The 14,750-nt window shown below is 42.2% G+C and overlaps 1 protein-coding gene across 2 annotated transcripts in view; it reads left to right on the forward strand.

Moving 5' to 3' along the window:
- Positions 1–14,017, forward strand: part of DHRSX (dehydrogenase/reductase X-linked) — a 288,314-nt gene extending 274,297 nt beyond the window's left edge. For both annotated transcript variants that reach the window (XM_075915713.1, XM_075915707.2), the window contains one exon: positions 13,546–14,017. In XM_075915713.1, the coding sequence (XP_075771828.1) occupies positions 13,546–13,743 (198 nt within the window). In that variant the 3' untranslated portion in view covers positions 13,744–14,017. The remainder of the gene's footprint in view (positions 1–13,545) is intronic.
- Positions 14,018–14,750: the final 733 nt, after the last annotated feature.

Below are 14,750 nucleotides of genomic sequence, written 5' to 3' on the forward strand. Positions count from 1 at the left end.
GCAGTTCAGATTAAGAAAAATAAGTAACTTATTTTACAGTAACATGTAATGGATGTATAGTATTTATTAATAGCTGAATGGGTTCTTTGGGTGTATTTCATTACTATTGAAAAGAAATCAACATTTTAAATTGCCACAAATCCCAGAATGACTGTAACAGTCTTTGTTTTTTTTAAATGCCATGTTATCACAGGACAGAGCTGCAAAAGAGATGTATTTGTCACAGGTTGATGTTGATATAATTTGCTGGTACTAAGGGTATATGGCTCCCCTTTAATCACAGTTGTGCTGATTTCTGTGTAATAGACAATATGTTACTTTTCTGATGAAATGACAAAAATAATGAGTTAGCAAGGAGGAAATAATTAAAACTATTTGTCTTGCAGTCTGCCAGAGACTGTTAGGGATTACACAAATAAAACTTAACTTTTTTTCCTGTCTGTTACAGTCTTTGCAAAGTTCATAAATAATTGTAATTCTCTTTTACAAAGCACAGCCTTAAAATAAAAGGTCAGGTATCTTTCATTCATTAAAGATGCTCTAAGGTTAGTGAAAAGTAAATATTTTGTTATGAAAATGTGCAGATCAAAAAACTGCCTGGCTCCAGATTATATATGGGCTCCTTTATGCCCCTTGGGGCCTGAAAACAAGCCAGACTGCCTCACCACATCTGTGTAGGCCAACAGAATGACCCTCTGCTACCTTTTTCTATAGCCCCCACACAGGAGCACCCCGAGGAAAGAGTGGGATGTTCTGGAGTGTTTGAGAAATTAGAGCAGCCCTGGAGGCTGAGCCAAGGTAGCTAACAGCAGTCTAAGAATACAAAAGGCATAACACGTTAGTCACTTTCACCTCCACTCCTACTAGCTTGTGCTTTTCATAGGGCCCACATGCATTTTCTAGGGCAGTGTTTCTTAAACTGTGCTCCGCGGAGCCCCAGGACTCTGTGAGACATCTCCAGGGGCTCCACAAGGTTGACAAACTGGAAACATCGATAGGTACAACACATACAATCAGTGGACTGCTGGGGCTCTGCATAAATTTGTACACATGTAAAGGGCTTCGGAGCCCAAAAAGTTTGAGAACCATTGTTCTAGGGAGACCCCACCAGGATGCATGACAGCTAGCACATTCTCGCTGCCTTCAAGGCCAGCTGTGAACACCTCTCCCCACATTTTGCAGGGCTGGCTGGCTCAAGCCACTGACTTGCATTCACTTGATATAGATCTATTCCTCCATCTGTTGAACTTACTCCTTCAACATCAAAATGCTGCTACCAAACCCCCATTGTCACACATGTCAATTGCCTCTCATGTCTGCTTCAGGGACTGGAAGAAGTGAGTCTCTGACATATCCTGCCCCAGCTGACAGAGGTGTTTCAGTGGTGAGAACAGTGTTCAGAGGAAAGGGTAGCATTGAAGCCAAGTGGTTCCTGAATCACTGAGGAGACCTCAAGCCCCATCCCACTGCACCATTTGGGTTGAACTGAATGTATTTGTCCAATGTCCTGGAGGACTCAGAAAAGAGTGATAACTTAAGTATGGTGTTTGTTTTACAATCAGGGTGGCAATGGACTATGTGGCAGTGAGTTAACATTTGTCAACCTTATGGAAAGACTGGGCTTTCCAGAGGGATATGATGAGGAAGGGAGAGTAGGTGCTTGAGGTGCTGGAATAGGAGCATTGTTCGAGGCACGAGTGAGGGTCTGGTAGCATCATGGAAGGTGGGATAGAAGGGAAATGAAGGGAGTGGTGAGTCTGGCATCTCTGGTGGAACAAAAGGATGATGGGGGAGAGGGGGCTATAATAACAAGTGAGCAGAGAAAGAGAAGAAAATTTAGCATGTGAACTTTTTCCATGGTATCTTTACTAGAGAATCAGTGAAGCTCTGATTGGAGTCCCTGGGTTCTGCTGCACAGTACATAGTAAATAATAAATGGATGCAGAATTGTGCAGAGAGTTCAAGGTGAGGACCAGAATTTTAAGCATGATCCAGTAAGCACAGGGGAGACAATGGATGTATCTGAAGAACAGTGCCAGCTGATTCAGAATCAGAGTTCAAACCTGCGTACAAGTCCCTGCCTTTATTTTTATGTGTTAAAAACATTTCCTGAAACACAATGATTTTGATTGATGAATTCAATTGGAAATTTCCCCAGCAAGTAAAGGTTTAATAATTCAGGACCATCTCAGTTTAGAGCCATTCAAATTACACCATGGTATGATGAGAAAACAGCCTCATTGACTTCAATCACAATGGGAAGTATGTGTGGCACAGGAGAGCCAAACTGAATTATTAAAGAGCAAAGCTCAATATATCCCCCAATGAAGCACATAGTGAGCACACAGTGTGTGTTTATTGAACCACACAATACTCACAAGATCATTTCCCATTCTAAACAAGCACTCTAACCTTTTCATTAAAGACCCCTACAAATAGAAGTATAGCCAAATATTTCCTCGGGCACTTAATACAATGAAAAGGTTAATTCCCACAGCTGTTATTGTGGCCAGTGATAGTTCTGGAAACTCAGAAGCTCAAGGTTATTCTGAATGCCACCTTATAGGATGAGGACAAAAGTTGTTTGTGCCCTGAAGATGTGGAGGAGCAAAGCCTGGGTAAGATAGGTAAGGGAGGTTAGTGAGAACAAAATGAGCAGGAGTGTGTGAGCTACTGAAGTATTTGGTTGGATTTATGAGAAGATTTTCATCTAAAAAATATTTCTGAAAAATTGATGCACTGTTGAAGGGTTTTAGTGCCAAACAAAATAAGGTATGTTTCTCCCCATCTTCTTTTATTTTCAGTTTATTTTCATTTTCCTGCCTTAAATCATAGGGTTTGGCCCTTTGCCATCACTCTTGTTGTTCTCTAGTAAAGCATTGGATACAGTCTCACATGACCTTCTTCTCAATAAACGGAAAATACAACATAGATGGATGCGTATCTGGTTGGATAACTGTTCTCAGAGTGTAGTTATCAAAGGTTCACAATCATGCTGACAAGGCATAACAAGTGGGGTTCCGCAGGGGTCTGTTTTGGGACCGGTTCTGTTCAGTATCTTTATCAACAATTTAGGTAATGGCACAGAGAGTTCACTAATAAAGTTTGCAGATGATACCAAGCTGGGAGAAGTTGTAAGTACTTTGGAGAACATCAGAATTGCTGAAACTTCAAGGAAGCGAAGAAATCAGTGAACAATTCATACTTTATGTCCAGACTTCAATGTCTTGACATTGCTATTTTAATGTCTCTTATTTTAGGTTTATCCCCTCACGTTGGGGCCATAGTCAGTGGACTGCTACAGTATGAAACCAAGGTGTGCTGTAGAGATAAGCAAAATGTAAATCGAGTGGGGGGTTGAAGTGTTGGGTTTTACAGTGCTACCTGTGCCTGAGTATTTTAATTCCAGCAACACAATTCCCTAGACAGTTACGGGTCTCAATTCCTGCCTCAAGACAAGTTAGAGTCAGTGGAAGGGAGAAAAAGAGTGGCTGAGACTTAAGCCCTGAGCGTAAGGGAAAAGATTAGTACTAATGGATTAATCTCTCTCCTTTTTTAGCTTGAGCTATGGGATAGCTGTCCAAAAATTAATGCTGGCTGGCTGTCAGACATAAAAATCTCACCGGTCTAGGGCACCAGATGTACAAGCTATATGTGTTCCCAGATTATCCATCTGCAGAACATTGTTGCTTGCCAATTTCCATACGTCAGGAGGAATGAATAGAGCAAGACTCCAGCAGAGTCCACACTGATGTCCTAAATGGTTTTCTTTCTGATTTTTTTCCTCTTCCCAATGTTTTTCCTCTTTATTGCAGCTATGGAAGTTCAGAATCCTTAAATGTACTTATAGCACCAATGCAGCCATTTGGGACTAGCTTACTTATCTTGAGAAACACTAGCCAGACTCATTTGTCTTTCTTATCCAAGAGACAGGACTATATAGCACTTTAAAGACTAACAAGATGGTTTATTAGATGAGGAGCTTTCATGGGCCAGATCCACTTCCTCAGATCAAATAGTGGAAAAAAATTGTCACAACCATATATTTATATATATAGACGATCTTGTTAGTCTTTAAAGTGCTACATAGTCCTGTATTTTGTTTCAGCTACACCAGACTAACACGGCTACATTTCTATCACTATTATCCAAGAGAGTTATCCCAGTGACTTCAACTTCTTTGTTTACTCTGTGGGTATTTACAGCTGACAGCTTACTCAGTTCAGTAATGACACCACTAGGTGTTCACCGGCTGTCACTCGGAAGTGTTAATGCTCTTGAAATACCTGGTATTCTTTATCTCTTTGGAGTATTTAATAAACTGCTCTGCATGTTTTAGACTTATGCTTTATCAACCTGTGACAGTTTACAGAACTGTTTCCGACACTAATACATTACAGAGTACTATGCTTGTTCTGAGCGTCCTATAGATATAAACTAATTAATCCTCACAACTACCCTGTAAAGAAGGTGAGAAAGTATCTTTATCCTATTTTATAGATGGAGAAACTAAGACGATAGAAAGGTAAACTGACTGTGTTGCTCAGGGCTGTGAAAAATCCACACCTCTGAGCAACATAGTTATATTGACCTAATTTCCATGTATCTAGCACTGTCAGAGGGAGGTGGATTAACTACACCAATGTGTGATGCTCTCCTATTGATGTAAAGGTAGGTCAGATATAGAGTGATTCCTTTGTTTTACATCATTGTATATTGTACATCACACTGGTATGCATTTAATTAAGAAGAAAATACATTCCAAATCTAATCTTTATAAGTTAGGATATTGCTTGTTCCTATAGCATCTTAGCTCAGTGGTTTTTATACTATGGGTAGTGACCCAGTACTAGGTCATGGAATGTTAGGCACTGGGTCTCGCTGCTGCAGGGTGATCAGTGAGGGTGCTAACGCAGGCCTCCTGCAAGTTCTGGCACTGCAGACTGCTCTGTGTCCCAGAAGTGGCCAGCAACAGCCCAGGTCCTGGGAAGACAGGACAGAGTGGGAGGGAGAAAGACTGCGGAGTGCTCCACGCACTGCACTGCACTGAGCACTACCAATGGCTGGGCACCTGTTGTTGGCTGCTTTTATAGTGCAAGATGGTCTGTGGTGCCAGGAGAGGCAGGAAGCCTGCCTTACCACCCCTGCTGCACTACTGACCAAGAGTCACTTGAGATAAGCCCCTCGTGCCCCAGCCCTGACCTTCCCCACAAAACCTACGGCCCAAACCTCTCATCCTTAGCCCCACCCTGGAGCCCACACGTAAGTTAAATTATGTTAGGTCACAGGCATCAACAATTTTCTTCAACAGGGTCATGAGAAAACAAGTGTGAAAACCACTGTCTTAGCTTGTTAAGTGTCCGATAACAATTATTGATTTTCTGTGGTGTATTATTATAGTTGCCCAGAACCTGACATTCATTGAAAGAATTCACTAATGTGGGGATTAACTATAAATTGTTATGAGACAATGCATGGCCAAATTATAGATTAAAAGCTTTCAGGAGGGGTTTGTTGCTTTGATTCCTCTTTTAATTTTGATCCATTCACTCTTTGCTTCATATTTAAATTGGGTTCCTTACAAAGGAAAGGGAATGTAAGTCATTAGATGAAGCAGATGTTCTAGCATTTGAAATCAAAGAGGAGCTTTCTCCAAGTAGCTTTGTTGTGTTTGTAGAGGGAGGAGCTGTCTTATGTTGTCAGTTATATGATTCGGATAATAATCATGATAGCTGAAAACTCTCTGTGGAATTAAGGCAAAGCGTAATTAATAGGAATAACAGTATTTCTCCTTCACATAAAAAGTCTCTAGTGTGAATACTAAACTATGATTAAGTATTCCTAGTTAAGGATAGATCAGTTTACATTTAGGAGTGAGGAGAGGGTTAAAAACAATCTGTACTTTCCCCCTTATAATTAGGTGCTTACATGCTATGGTAATGAGAGCCATAGAAATGACTATAAATAAATGAATGACATATTTTATATTACAAAAATCAGAGAAGAAGGACAAGCATGGTCTAATGGACTTGGTGACTTAGGGCCCTGGAGAATTAGGTTCTGCTCCTGTCCTCGAACTGTGACATGAACAAATCACAGGCTGGCTGCGCTTTTGTTTCCCTTTCCATGCTTGTATTCTTAGATTGTAAGCTCTTCTGGGACTGACTCTAACTTTACCTTTGTCCAGTACTTAGGATGATGCAGTTCTTGTGGCTGGTGCCTCTTAGCTCTACTATAATATGGAAGAAATTGTGTTAACTTTTTGTTGTTAGTGATACCATCTTAGCTGATAAAAATGAAACAGTAAAGATAGGATTAGTCAGACTTAATTGTCTTTATTAATAAATTTGCCTTTATTATTTAAGAGTAGCACATAATAAGAATACATATACAATACCTAACCCAAAGTCTGAAGCCGCTGATAATCTGATCCTGGTCCTGTCTGATACAACCAATCACTTGCAATCTTGTGTAGATAGATAGATAGTTGACAAGCCATAACTTCCTTCTTGACTTAAAACAGTTACAAATATCCCCTTTTGTCTGGTACATGGTTGCAAATTTCTAAGCACATATTGCAAAATACAGACTTTCCATCCTCATGTGGTTGATATGTTTTGTGTTTAAAAAGGGAATATTACGTTAAACACTAAACCAATGCACTTTTCATTCTTATTAAACTAAATTTTCATCTCAATAAAGATTATGCTGCTTAATATTATTATTTCAAATTGTTCTTAAAATGTTATAGGGAGTTGTTTCACTTGACAGTAGGCATTTTTTCTTAGCAGTGGGCCTTTTGGCTTTATGGTTAATTTTGTTACATTGAAAATCATCTTAACCGGGACTTCCCTCCGGATTGCCTTGTGTCTCTATGAGAAGAATACTGATGAACAGAAATATAATTTTAACTTGTAATGCTCCTGTCCAATGAGTTATATAACCTGGGATACTGCCAGTCAGATCTGTGGAGTTGGGAAGAAACTGCCAGAAAGAGGAGTTTATGTTCCCGATTGACTAGCACCTGGAATAAACATAGTTGGAAACCATCAACCATGATGGCTCAGTTTGTATAGTGTTGTGGAAGGAGGAAACAAGCCTTGATGAAACAATTAATAAACTTTCTGATGGTACTAATAGGGAAGGAGTGAAAATCAGCCATTCTCACAGTCTAAATAGACACATTCACCAGGAAACCTGAGGATTGAGGTAGACATGTTAGATATTGTGTAATTGAATAGTTGTGTAACCTTATGAAACCTAGCGATTACACAACTATTCAATAGTCCCTGGGGGGGCAGAATTGGCAGTCAGTGCACTCTTGGCCCCACTCCCAGGGAGTTTCCTGCCACCCCGCACCACTGCCTCTATAGCAGAGGCAGCAGTGCAGGATGGCAGGCAGAGCAGACAGTCGGCTAGGGGGGCCAGTTTAAAAACCAATTCCCCTTGCAGACCGGCTGCCTGCCACCCTGCGCTGTTGCCTCTGATATAGAGGCAGCAGCATGGGGTGGCAGCAGCCTCTGTCCCCGTGGACAGGGGCTGCTCCATGCCTAAATTTGTTGTGCAGAAAATCTAGCATGACCATCAGCTCATACAGGTGAGAGATAAAAATGGTACCATTGAGAGTCTCCGATAAAAGTTCTGTATAGTCAAATGAAATACACACTTCTTTGGTAACACGCTGAGAATTCCTATGTGCTGAAAACGTATTTGCCATCATTGCATCATACAGCCTTTAAATAATGCATTTAAATCAATGGGACTTACATACCTAGGTCCTCATGTCCTCACTTTCACTATGCAACTTTTGATATTTTTTAGTTCTGAAATACTTCTTGAAACCCGTCTTTAAGGCCAGAATGTTTAAATTTGATGATTTCAAGTTAGTCGCCTGAATCCATATTTAGGCTCTTAAATAAAAACAGCTTGATTTTTCAGAGGTTCTGAGCATCTCTAACTCCCACAGACTTCAGTAGGTTTCAGAACTGTGGCCGTTTTCCTCCTAAGCAAATCTTTGCTCATTTATCGGTTCAGCTTTGTTTCTGTTTTAAGTGGCAAACCAAGAATCTGACAGAATAGATAACAGAAGGCTTCAGAAACTTTTTCAGTTTCATGTAGTAGAATTTACAGGCAAACCTCTCCTGCTTCTTTTTACCCTCCCCTTTCGGCCAGCATTATGTGTCAGTTAGCCAAGTTAAAACACATGTGTCTCTTGCTGTGCCTTCATCACTTCAATTTCTGTTTTTTTAAACCGGATTCACAACTTTTATTAGTCCAGCACAGTGTTGCATCTTTTAATATATATTGAAGGTAATCGCTCCAGTTCCAAAATAAATTATCCTTCACTACAGCATTGTCATGGAAAGGGCAGCACTTTTCAGCTCTGTCTCATGTTCTTAATTGTCTCTCTCTTAAAAAAGTGAAATGTAAAGTGTTTTAATATTGAATGAACCTATAAGTCTTTACTCTGGATTAGAAGTTCAAGTGGTCTGAAATTAATGTGGTGGTATTGGCTAAGTCTTTATGGAGAACAGTATAGTTTGTGAAGCACCTTCAGATCTCTCTTGGTCTCTATTCAGGGAGAGCAAAGAAAGGGGTAGAAATAGAGGAGTAATGGATTAGACAAGATAAAATGGAAGGCAGAAGAAAGGGATGCATAGGAGAGAAGGGTAGAATAAGGCCTTCTAAATCAAGTGGGACATCTCTTGTCTTGAAAGCTGTATCACAGGTTTTTGTCCTTTCTATTTGTGGGTCTGACATTTTGTATTGATTATAGAAGTTGTCATTGTTATGAGTCCCCAGCTATTTACTAATACTGTACATGTAAATATGATTACATGATATTTTCTGTTCAAAATTTCAAATGAGTGTTTTCAATCAGTCATAATTTTCTGAAAAGATCACTTTTGGGGCTGGAAGAAAGCTCTGAGCCACTTAAAGATCACTGTAGCTACCTTGGAAAAGATGTAAAGCAGGTCCTGCAGAACAAGGCCTGGTGGGGAGGCTTAGCTTGACCACTAACAGATAACTAGGGTTGCTAGGTGTCTGGTTTTGAACCGGACAGTCCAGTATTTGAGCTTTCTGTTTGGGAAACAAATTGAGAAAATATAAATGAGAAGATATAAATGTCCGGTATTTTCTAAATAAGATGCAATGTAGATTGTGATGTAATGTCAAGTATGTCCAGTATTTTTGTTGAAACCACCTGGCAGTCCTAGAGATAACACCTTCTAAAGATTCATGCAGACAGACTTCTGAGTCAGTTCAGAGCCCTGTGGAAGTTAATGGAAGTCTGCCCAAGTGCCAGGTAGATGCACATATAGATCCTGAAGCCAGCACCTCTCACGATTAGGCCTACGTTGTAGAACTCCCATGCAGCACTTTGTTTTTGGTTATTTAAAAAGATAATACAAATTATTTTAGTCATGAGCTATCACTGCTGGGAATTATGAGTCACTGACATTTTTCCTTTACACTTGTGTGTCCCAGAGAGCTGTTGAATTTAGTAACATGATGTCCAGTGAACCATCACTTGAGTTATAGGCTTAGTATATCACTTGATTTATAATTAAAACACAGACAGTACCTTAAGACTCAATGCTTTCCTTCTGATGGATGAAATATATCCATAAAATATTCATGATTACAATTAATTGCTGTCCTTCTGCGATTAAGAAATTTAATTTGTTGCTATTACGGATGATGATTTATTATTTATTCAAGGCTAGAAAATGTAAGTGAAACATGAGCCTCTTTTACAAGGCAGTCCTGGCTAAGAGTTAAGCTCTTATTCTGCATGCTTAATTTAAAGCAGTGTTAGTACATAAAGTCTAGCATGCACATTAGGGATGTGAACGACTAGTTGCTTCCCCCCCTGCGTTGGCTTCCTCTATCAGAAACAGGCAGCAAGGTGAGGGGGAAAACAGAGGGTGCTTCAAAGTGGCAGCGCCGCGTGGAGCCTGGGGTCAGACCCCGGGCTCCACACAGAGCTGCCGTTTTGAAAGGTTGTGTGCAGCCTGGGGCCAGCTGCGAGTCCCCAGCTGGCACAGGCTGTGTGCAGCATTGTCAAAGCAGCAGTGCCGTGTGGAAACCAGGGTCAGTGGGGGAGTTGCCCACTGACCCTGGGCTCCCTGCAGCGCTACCGCTTTGAAACACCATGGGGAGCACAGGGCCAAAGGGCGACTGCTTGAGTCCCCTGCTGGCACCGTGCTCTCCACAGCGCTTTCACCTTTAAAGCATAGCAATGGCTGCTGCTACACTTCAAAGGTGGAAGCATCCATATCAACTAATTTAATAGTCGATGCAAATTACATCGACTATTCCATTAGCCAAATAATCGAAATTTTACATCCTTAATGCATATTAATCTTGGCTGTATCAGGGCCTTATTTTCTGTTACTGTTCCCATTGCCTTCCCAGTCTCAAGTGGTTTTAATTGAAAAACCAGCATTTACCATTACTTGCCAGATTTGTTTACTCCTGTTGAGTAATATATTACCCTATAAATAGGCCCTGAGTTATAGGATTACCATAATATTTCACTAGACAATTTTTGGACTAGGAAATAACTGTGAGGCCTCAAATGGCCTGATTCAAAGTCAATTGGTGTAAATGGGAGTTTTCTTGTTGCCTTTGGTGTATTTTGAATCAGGCTTGAAGTGGAAAAATTGAGCAGAGTATTCATAGTAAGACATATGTAGACACCTCAACAGTCTAAGATTCTAACACTATAAAATTTCTTCTTCAGGTAGGTGAATGCTTGTGGTGCTGAGCTTTGTTCCAATTACACTGTACTGTTCACTGTATTCACATTATGAGGAAAGTTGCCTAGAATATACTTAGAGGTTGCACAGCCTGTCCTGCACAGCTCTTAAGTCACACAGTTTTTTCTGCAAGGGTTAGCTTCAGTCCTAGTGGCAGGTATCAGCTTTTAAGGCCTTTTTCCAACCTCCTTCCCAAGATAGTGCTTTTCCACAGGTGCCTTTCTGCTGCTGCCAGATCCGCATTAGGGAGCTGTGCAGTATGACAGTCAGCCAGCAGCCAAGCTTACCAAACTCTGTCACATGAGTCTCCATTTGCTACGTTAGTCAGCATGGCTCTGACACTTCTATTGGGGAAGTGAGGCCTCAGCTCCCAATTTATGTCCAATGAACCAAACAGTATAATGGGTGCTATTAAGTCTTTATGAGTATTGCCACTGCAAGTAGATAACATTACTGCAGAGTCTGTGCTCCAGTGGGAACGCTGTGGAATGAATATATATATTTTTTAAAGTTTCTATTTATTGACAAAAATCACACACAAAAAAACTCCCAGAGAAATTAGGTGCAGATATTTTGATAGAAATCAATGACCTGGCTCCTTAACATTTTGGCTTATCTCTAAAATAATCATTCAATAACATTTTTAAAATGCTATCAAATTTGTCATAAAGTTTTTGAGAAATGCTATTCAATCAGCTTTAGGCTACACTGTGTAGGATCACTGTACTATTCATTACTTGCAGAAGCAAAATTGTGAAAGATTAAAATAATTATGATATATGAGGCCATGATCATACTCTATATCATTAATAAATGCAAACCATTCAAAATAAACCTGTACTTCAGTGCATGTTTAAAAAACAAGAAAACCTGCATAATTTCAATGGTGGATGTGTATGCTGTCTCTGGAAAGTGTCTTGGATTCCCTCAGATTGAAAGGGGTTAATTTGATTTAAACATTTGTTTCATGCTAAACGTTACAAAACTTTTACCATTTTATTTTCTGACAGCAGATAACTCTGTTAATTATGTTCTTTGCAAAATATAATATTGTGGCTTACCTCACCTGATTGGATTAAATACCAGAATTTTCATTTGCTGCCATGGTTGTCATGGTCTTTTGCCGTGGTTGTCATGGTCTTTTGCTTGTGCCACTTTAGTAAAAAAAGTGTGCTGGAAAAAATGGGTTTGGACTCTGAATATCTCAAAGTATTCCATGTCCATGTGAGAGTTTTGTGGTTTAAAAGTATTGCTATATAGTATCAGGTATCAGAGGGGTAACCATGTTAGTCTGGATCTGCAAAAGCAACAAGGAGTCCTGTGGCACCTTATAGACTAACAGATGTATTGCAGCATAAGCTTTCAAGGACAAAGACCTACTTTGTTGCTATATAATATGTTAGTACAATGTTTTACAGGCAGTCCCCGACTTACGCGGATCCGACTTATGTCGGATCCGCACTTACGAACGGGGCTTTTCTCGCCCCGGAGCTCACGGGCGGCAGGTCGCCACCCGTGTCCTCCGGGGCGAGAAAAGCTTCTCCTAGTCACCCTGGTCTTCTGGGGGGGTCCAGCAAAACCGCTGGACCCCCCCAGCAGACCAGGGACACCCGAGCAAACCCGCCGCCTGGGCAGCTTTGCTCGTTTGCCCGGGAGCAAAGCTGCCCAGGTGGCGGGACCCACCTGGGTGGCTTTGCTCCTGTCCCCCTGGTCTGCTGGGGGGTCCAGCGGCTTTGCTGGACCCCCCCATCAGACCAGGGGGACAGGAGCAAAGCCACGGAACACGCCCGCAGGGGGACAGCTCAAGCACACCCAGGCTGTCCCGCTGCGGGCGTGCTCCACGGGTTTGCTCTCCATCTCCCTGGTCTGCAGGGAGACGGGGAGCAAAGCCTTGGAGCACACCCGCAACGGGACAGCCCAAGTGCGCCTGGACTGTCCCACTGCCCGCATGCTCTGCGGCTTTGCTCCGGGTCTCCCAGGTCCCGCCACCCCCATCTCCCTGGTCTGCTGGGGGGGGGGGGGAAGTTACAGCTAGTGCCCCCCCAACCAGCAGACCAGGCTTTTCTTGCCTACCCCTGGGGTAGAGCAGCTGAGGGCTGACGGGTTGGTCCCGCAGCGCCGCTCCGGACCAACCCAGCAGCACCCCAGCTGCTCTGCCCCAGGCGTCCTGATTCAGCTGCTGCTGGTCAGTTTCAGCAGCGGCTGAATCAGGATGCCTGGGGCAGAGCAGCTGGGGTGCTGCTGGGTTGCCCCAGTAGCGCCGAGGAGCCGCGCTACTGGAGCAACCCAGCAGCACCCCAGCTACTCTGCCCCAAGCGACCCCAAGTCAGCCGCTGCTGAAACTGACCAGCGCTGACTACAGGAAGCCTGAGGCAGAGTTGCTCTGCCCCAGGCTTCCAGGAATCAGCCGCTGATCAGTTTCAGCAGCAGCTGACTTGGGGACGCCTGGGTTTCTTAAGTTGAATCTGTATGTAAGTCAGAACTGGCATCTAGATTCAGCCACAGTTGAAACTGATCAGTTTCAGCAGCGGCTGACGCCAGTTCCGACTTACATACAGATTCAACTTAAGAACAAACCTACAGTCCCTATCTTGTACGTAACCCGGGGACTGCCTGTAATGGACTGGCTGGATGCATGGCCTTTCTCATCAGAGCATGAATAAAGTCACAAAACTGGATACAGATCAAGGAAGCTGCTTGATATTGATAGTTTCTTGTGATGAACCATGTTCTTTATGTATATACACCTGGCTCATTTAGCTTTGTTTTCTACTGGCTGCAGACTCCAGAAGAAGGAGCCTCCACATCCATCTATGCAGCTGTCTCACCAGAGCTAGAAGGAGTTGGTGGCATCTATCTCTACAATGAGCAAAGGACAAAATCTACTGATGCATCATATGACGAGGAGCTGCAGCGACGGCTCTGGACAGAAAGCTGCAAGATGACTAGGATTTCTGATATAGGTAGCAGAAGTCCCTAAAAGTAGCCACATCCAGTTGGGTGAATGAAATGTGTCCAGCAAGCATCCTTACCTGATTCCTTGCAGCATGAACCATCATCCTGGAGTTCACCGTTCAGTCCCAAAGGCAAATGTGAACAGTACTGCTTTTCACTTGAACCCATAGTCTGCTAGGGAGTCGCAGGGAAATATTCCCACAGAAATGTGTATGGGGTGATTTTAAATCTAACCATTAGTTTTGTAATCATTATGTTTCAGTCTGTGATTAAAAATAAATCTTTAACCTTGTGCAGAATTGTGTGTTTTTTTTTCTTTTTTATAGAATCATAGAATCCTAGGGTTGGAAGAGCTTCAGGAGGTCATTGAATCCAACCCCCTTCCCGAAGCAGGACCAACACAACTAAATCATCCCAGCCAGGGCTTTGTCTAGCTGAGACTTAAAAAGATTCTGTCACCTCCCTAGATAACCCATTCCAGTGCTTCACCACCCTTCTGGTGAAATAGTTATTTCTAATATCCAACCTAGACCTTCCCCACTGCAACTTGAGACCATTGCGTCTCATTCTGCCACCCATAACTACTGAGAACAGCCTCTCTCCATCTTCTTTGGTCCCTTCCTTCAGGTAGTTAAAGGCTGCTAACAAATCCCCCCTCAGTCTTCTTTTATGCAGACTAAACAGGCCCAAATCCCTCAGCCTCTCCTCGTAAGTCATGTGTTCCAGCCCCCTCATCATTTTCATTGTCCTCAGCTGGACTTCTTCCAATGCATCCACATCCTTTCTGTAATGGGCAGCCCAGATTTGGATGCAATACTCCAGATGTGGCCTCACCAGTGCCAAATAAAGGGGAAATGGAACAAGAAGAGACTGTCCCTTGTATGATTGTTTATGTCTTAAAACTAGCCCTCCAAATCTTGCAAATAGAGCTCAATCCACTTTTTATCAATTCTGAAAATGTAGAGTTTCTTTCCTTAAACTTAAATCCTGTCAACACATTATAATGAGTGACACTGCCATAATTCATTCTTT

Source organism: Pelodiscus sinensis, chromosome 1 (genome assembly GCF_052426305.1).
Source record: "Pelodiscus sinensis isolate ZL-2025 chromosome 1, ASM5242630v1, whole genome shotgun sequence".
Taxonomy (NCBI): domain Eukaryota; kingdom Metazoa; phylum Chordata; order Testudines; family Trionychidae; genus Pelodiscus; species Pelodiscus sinensis.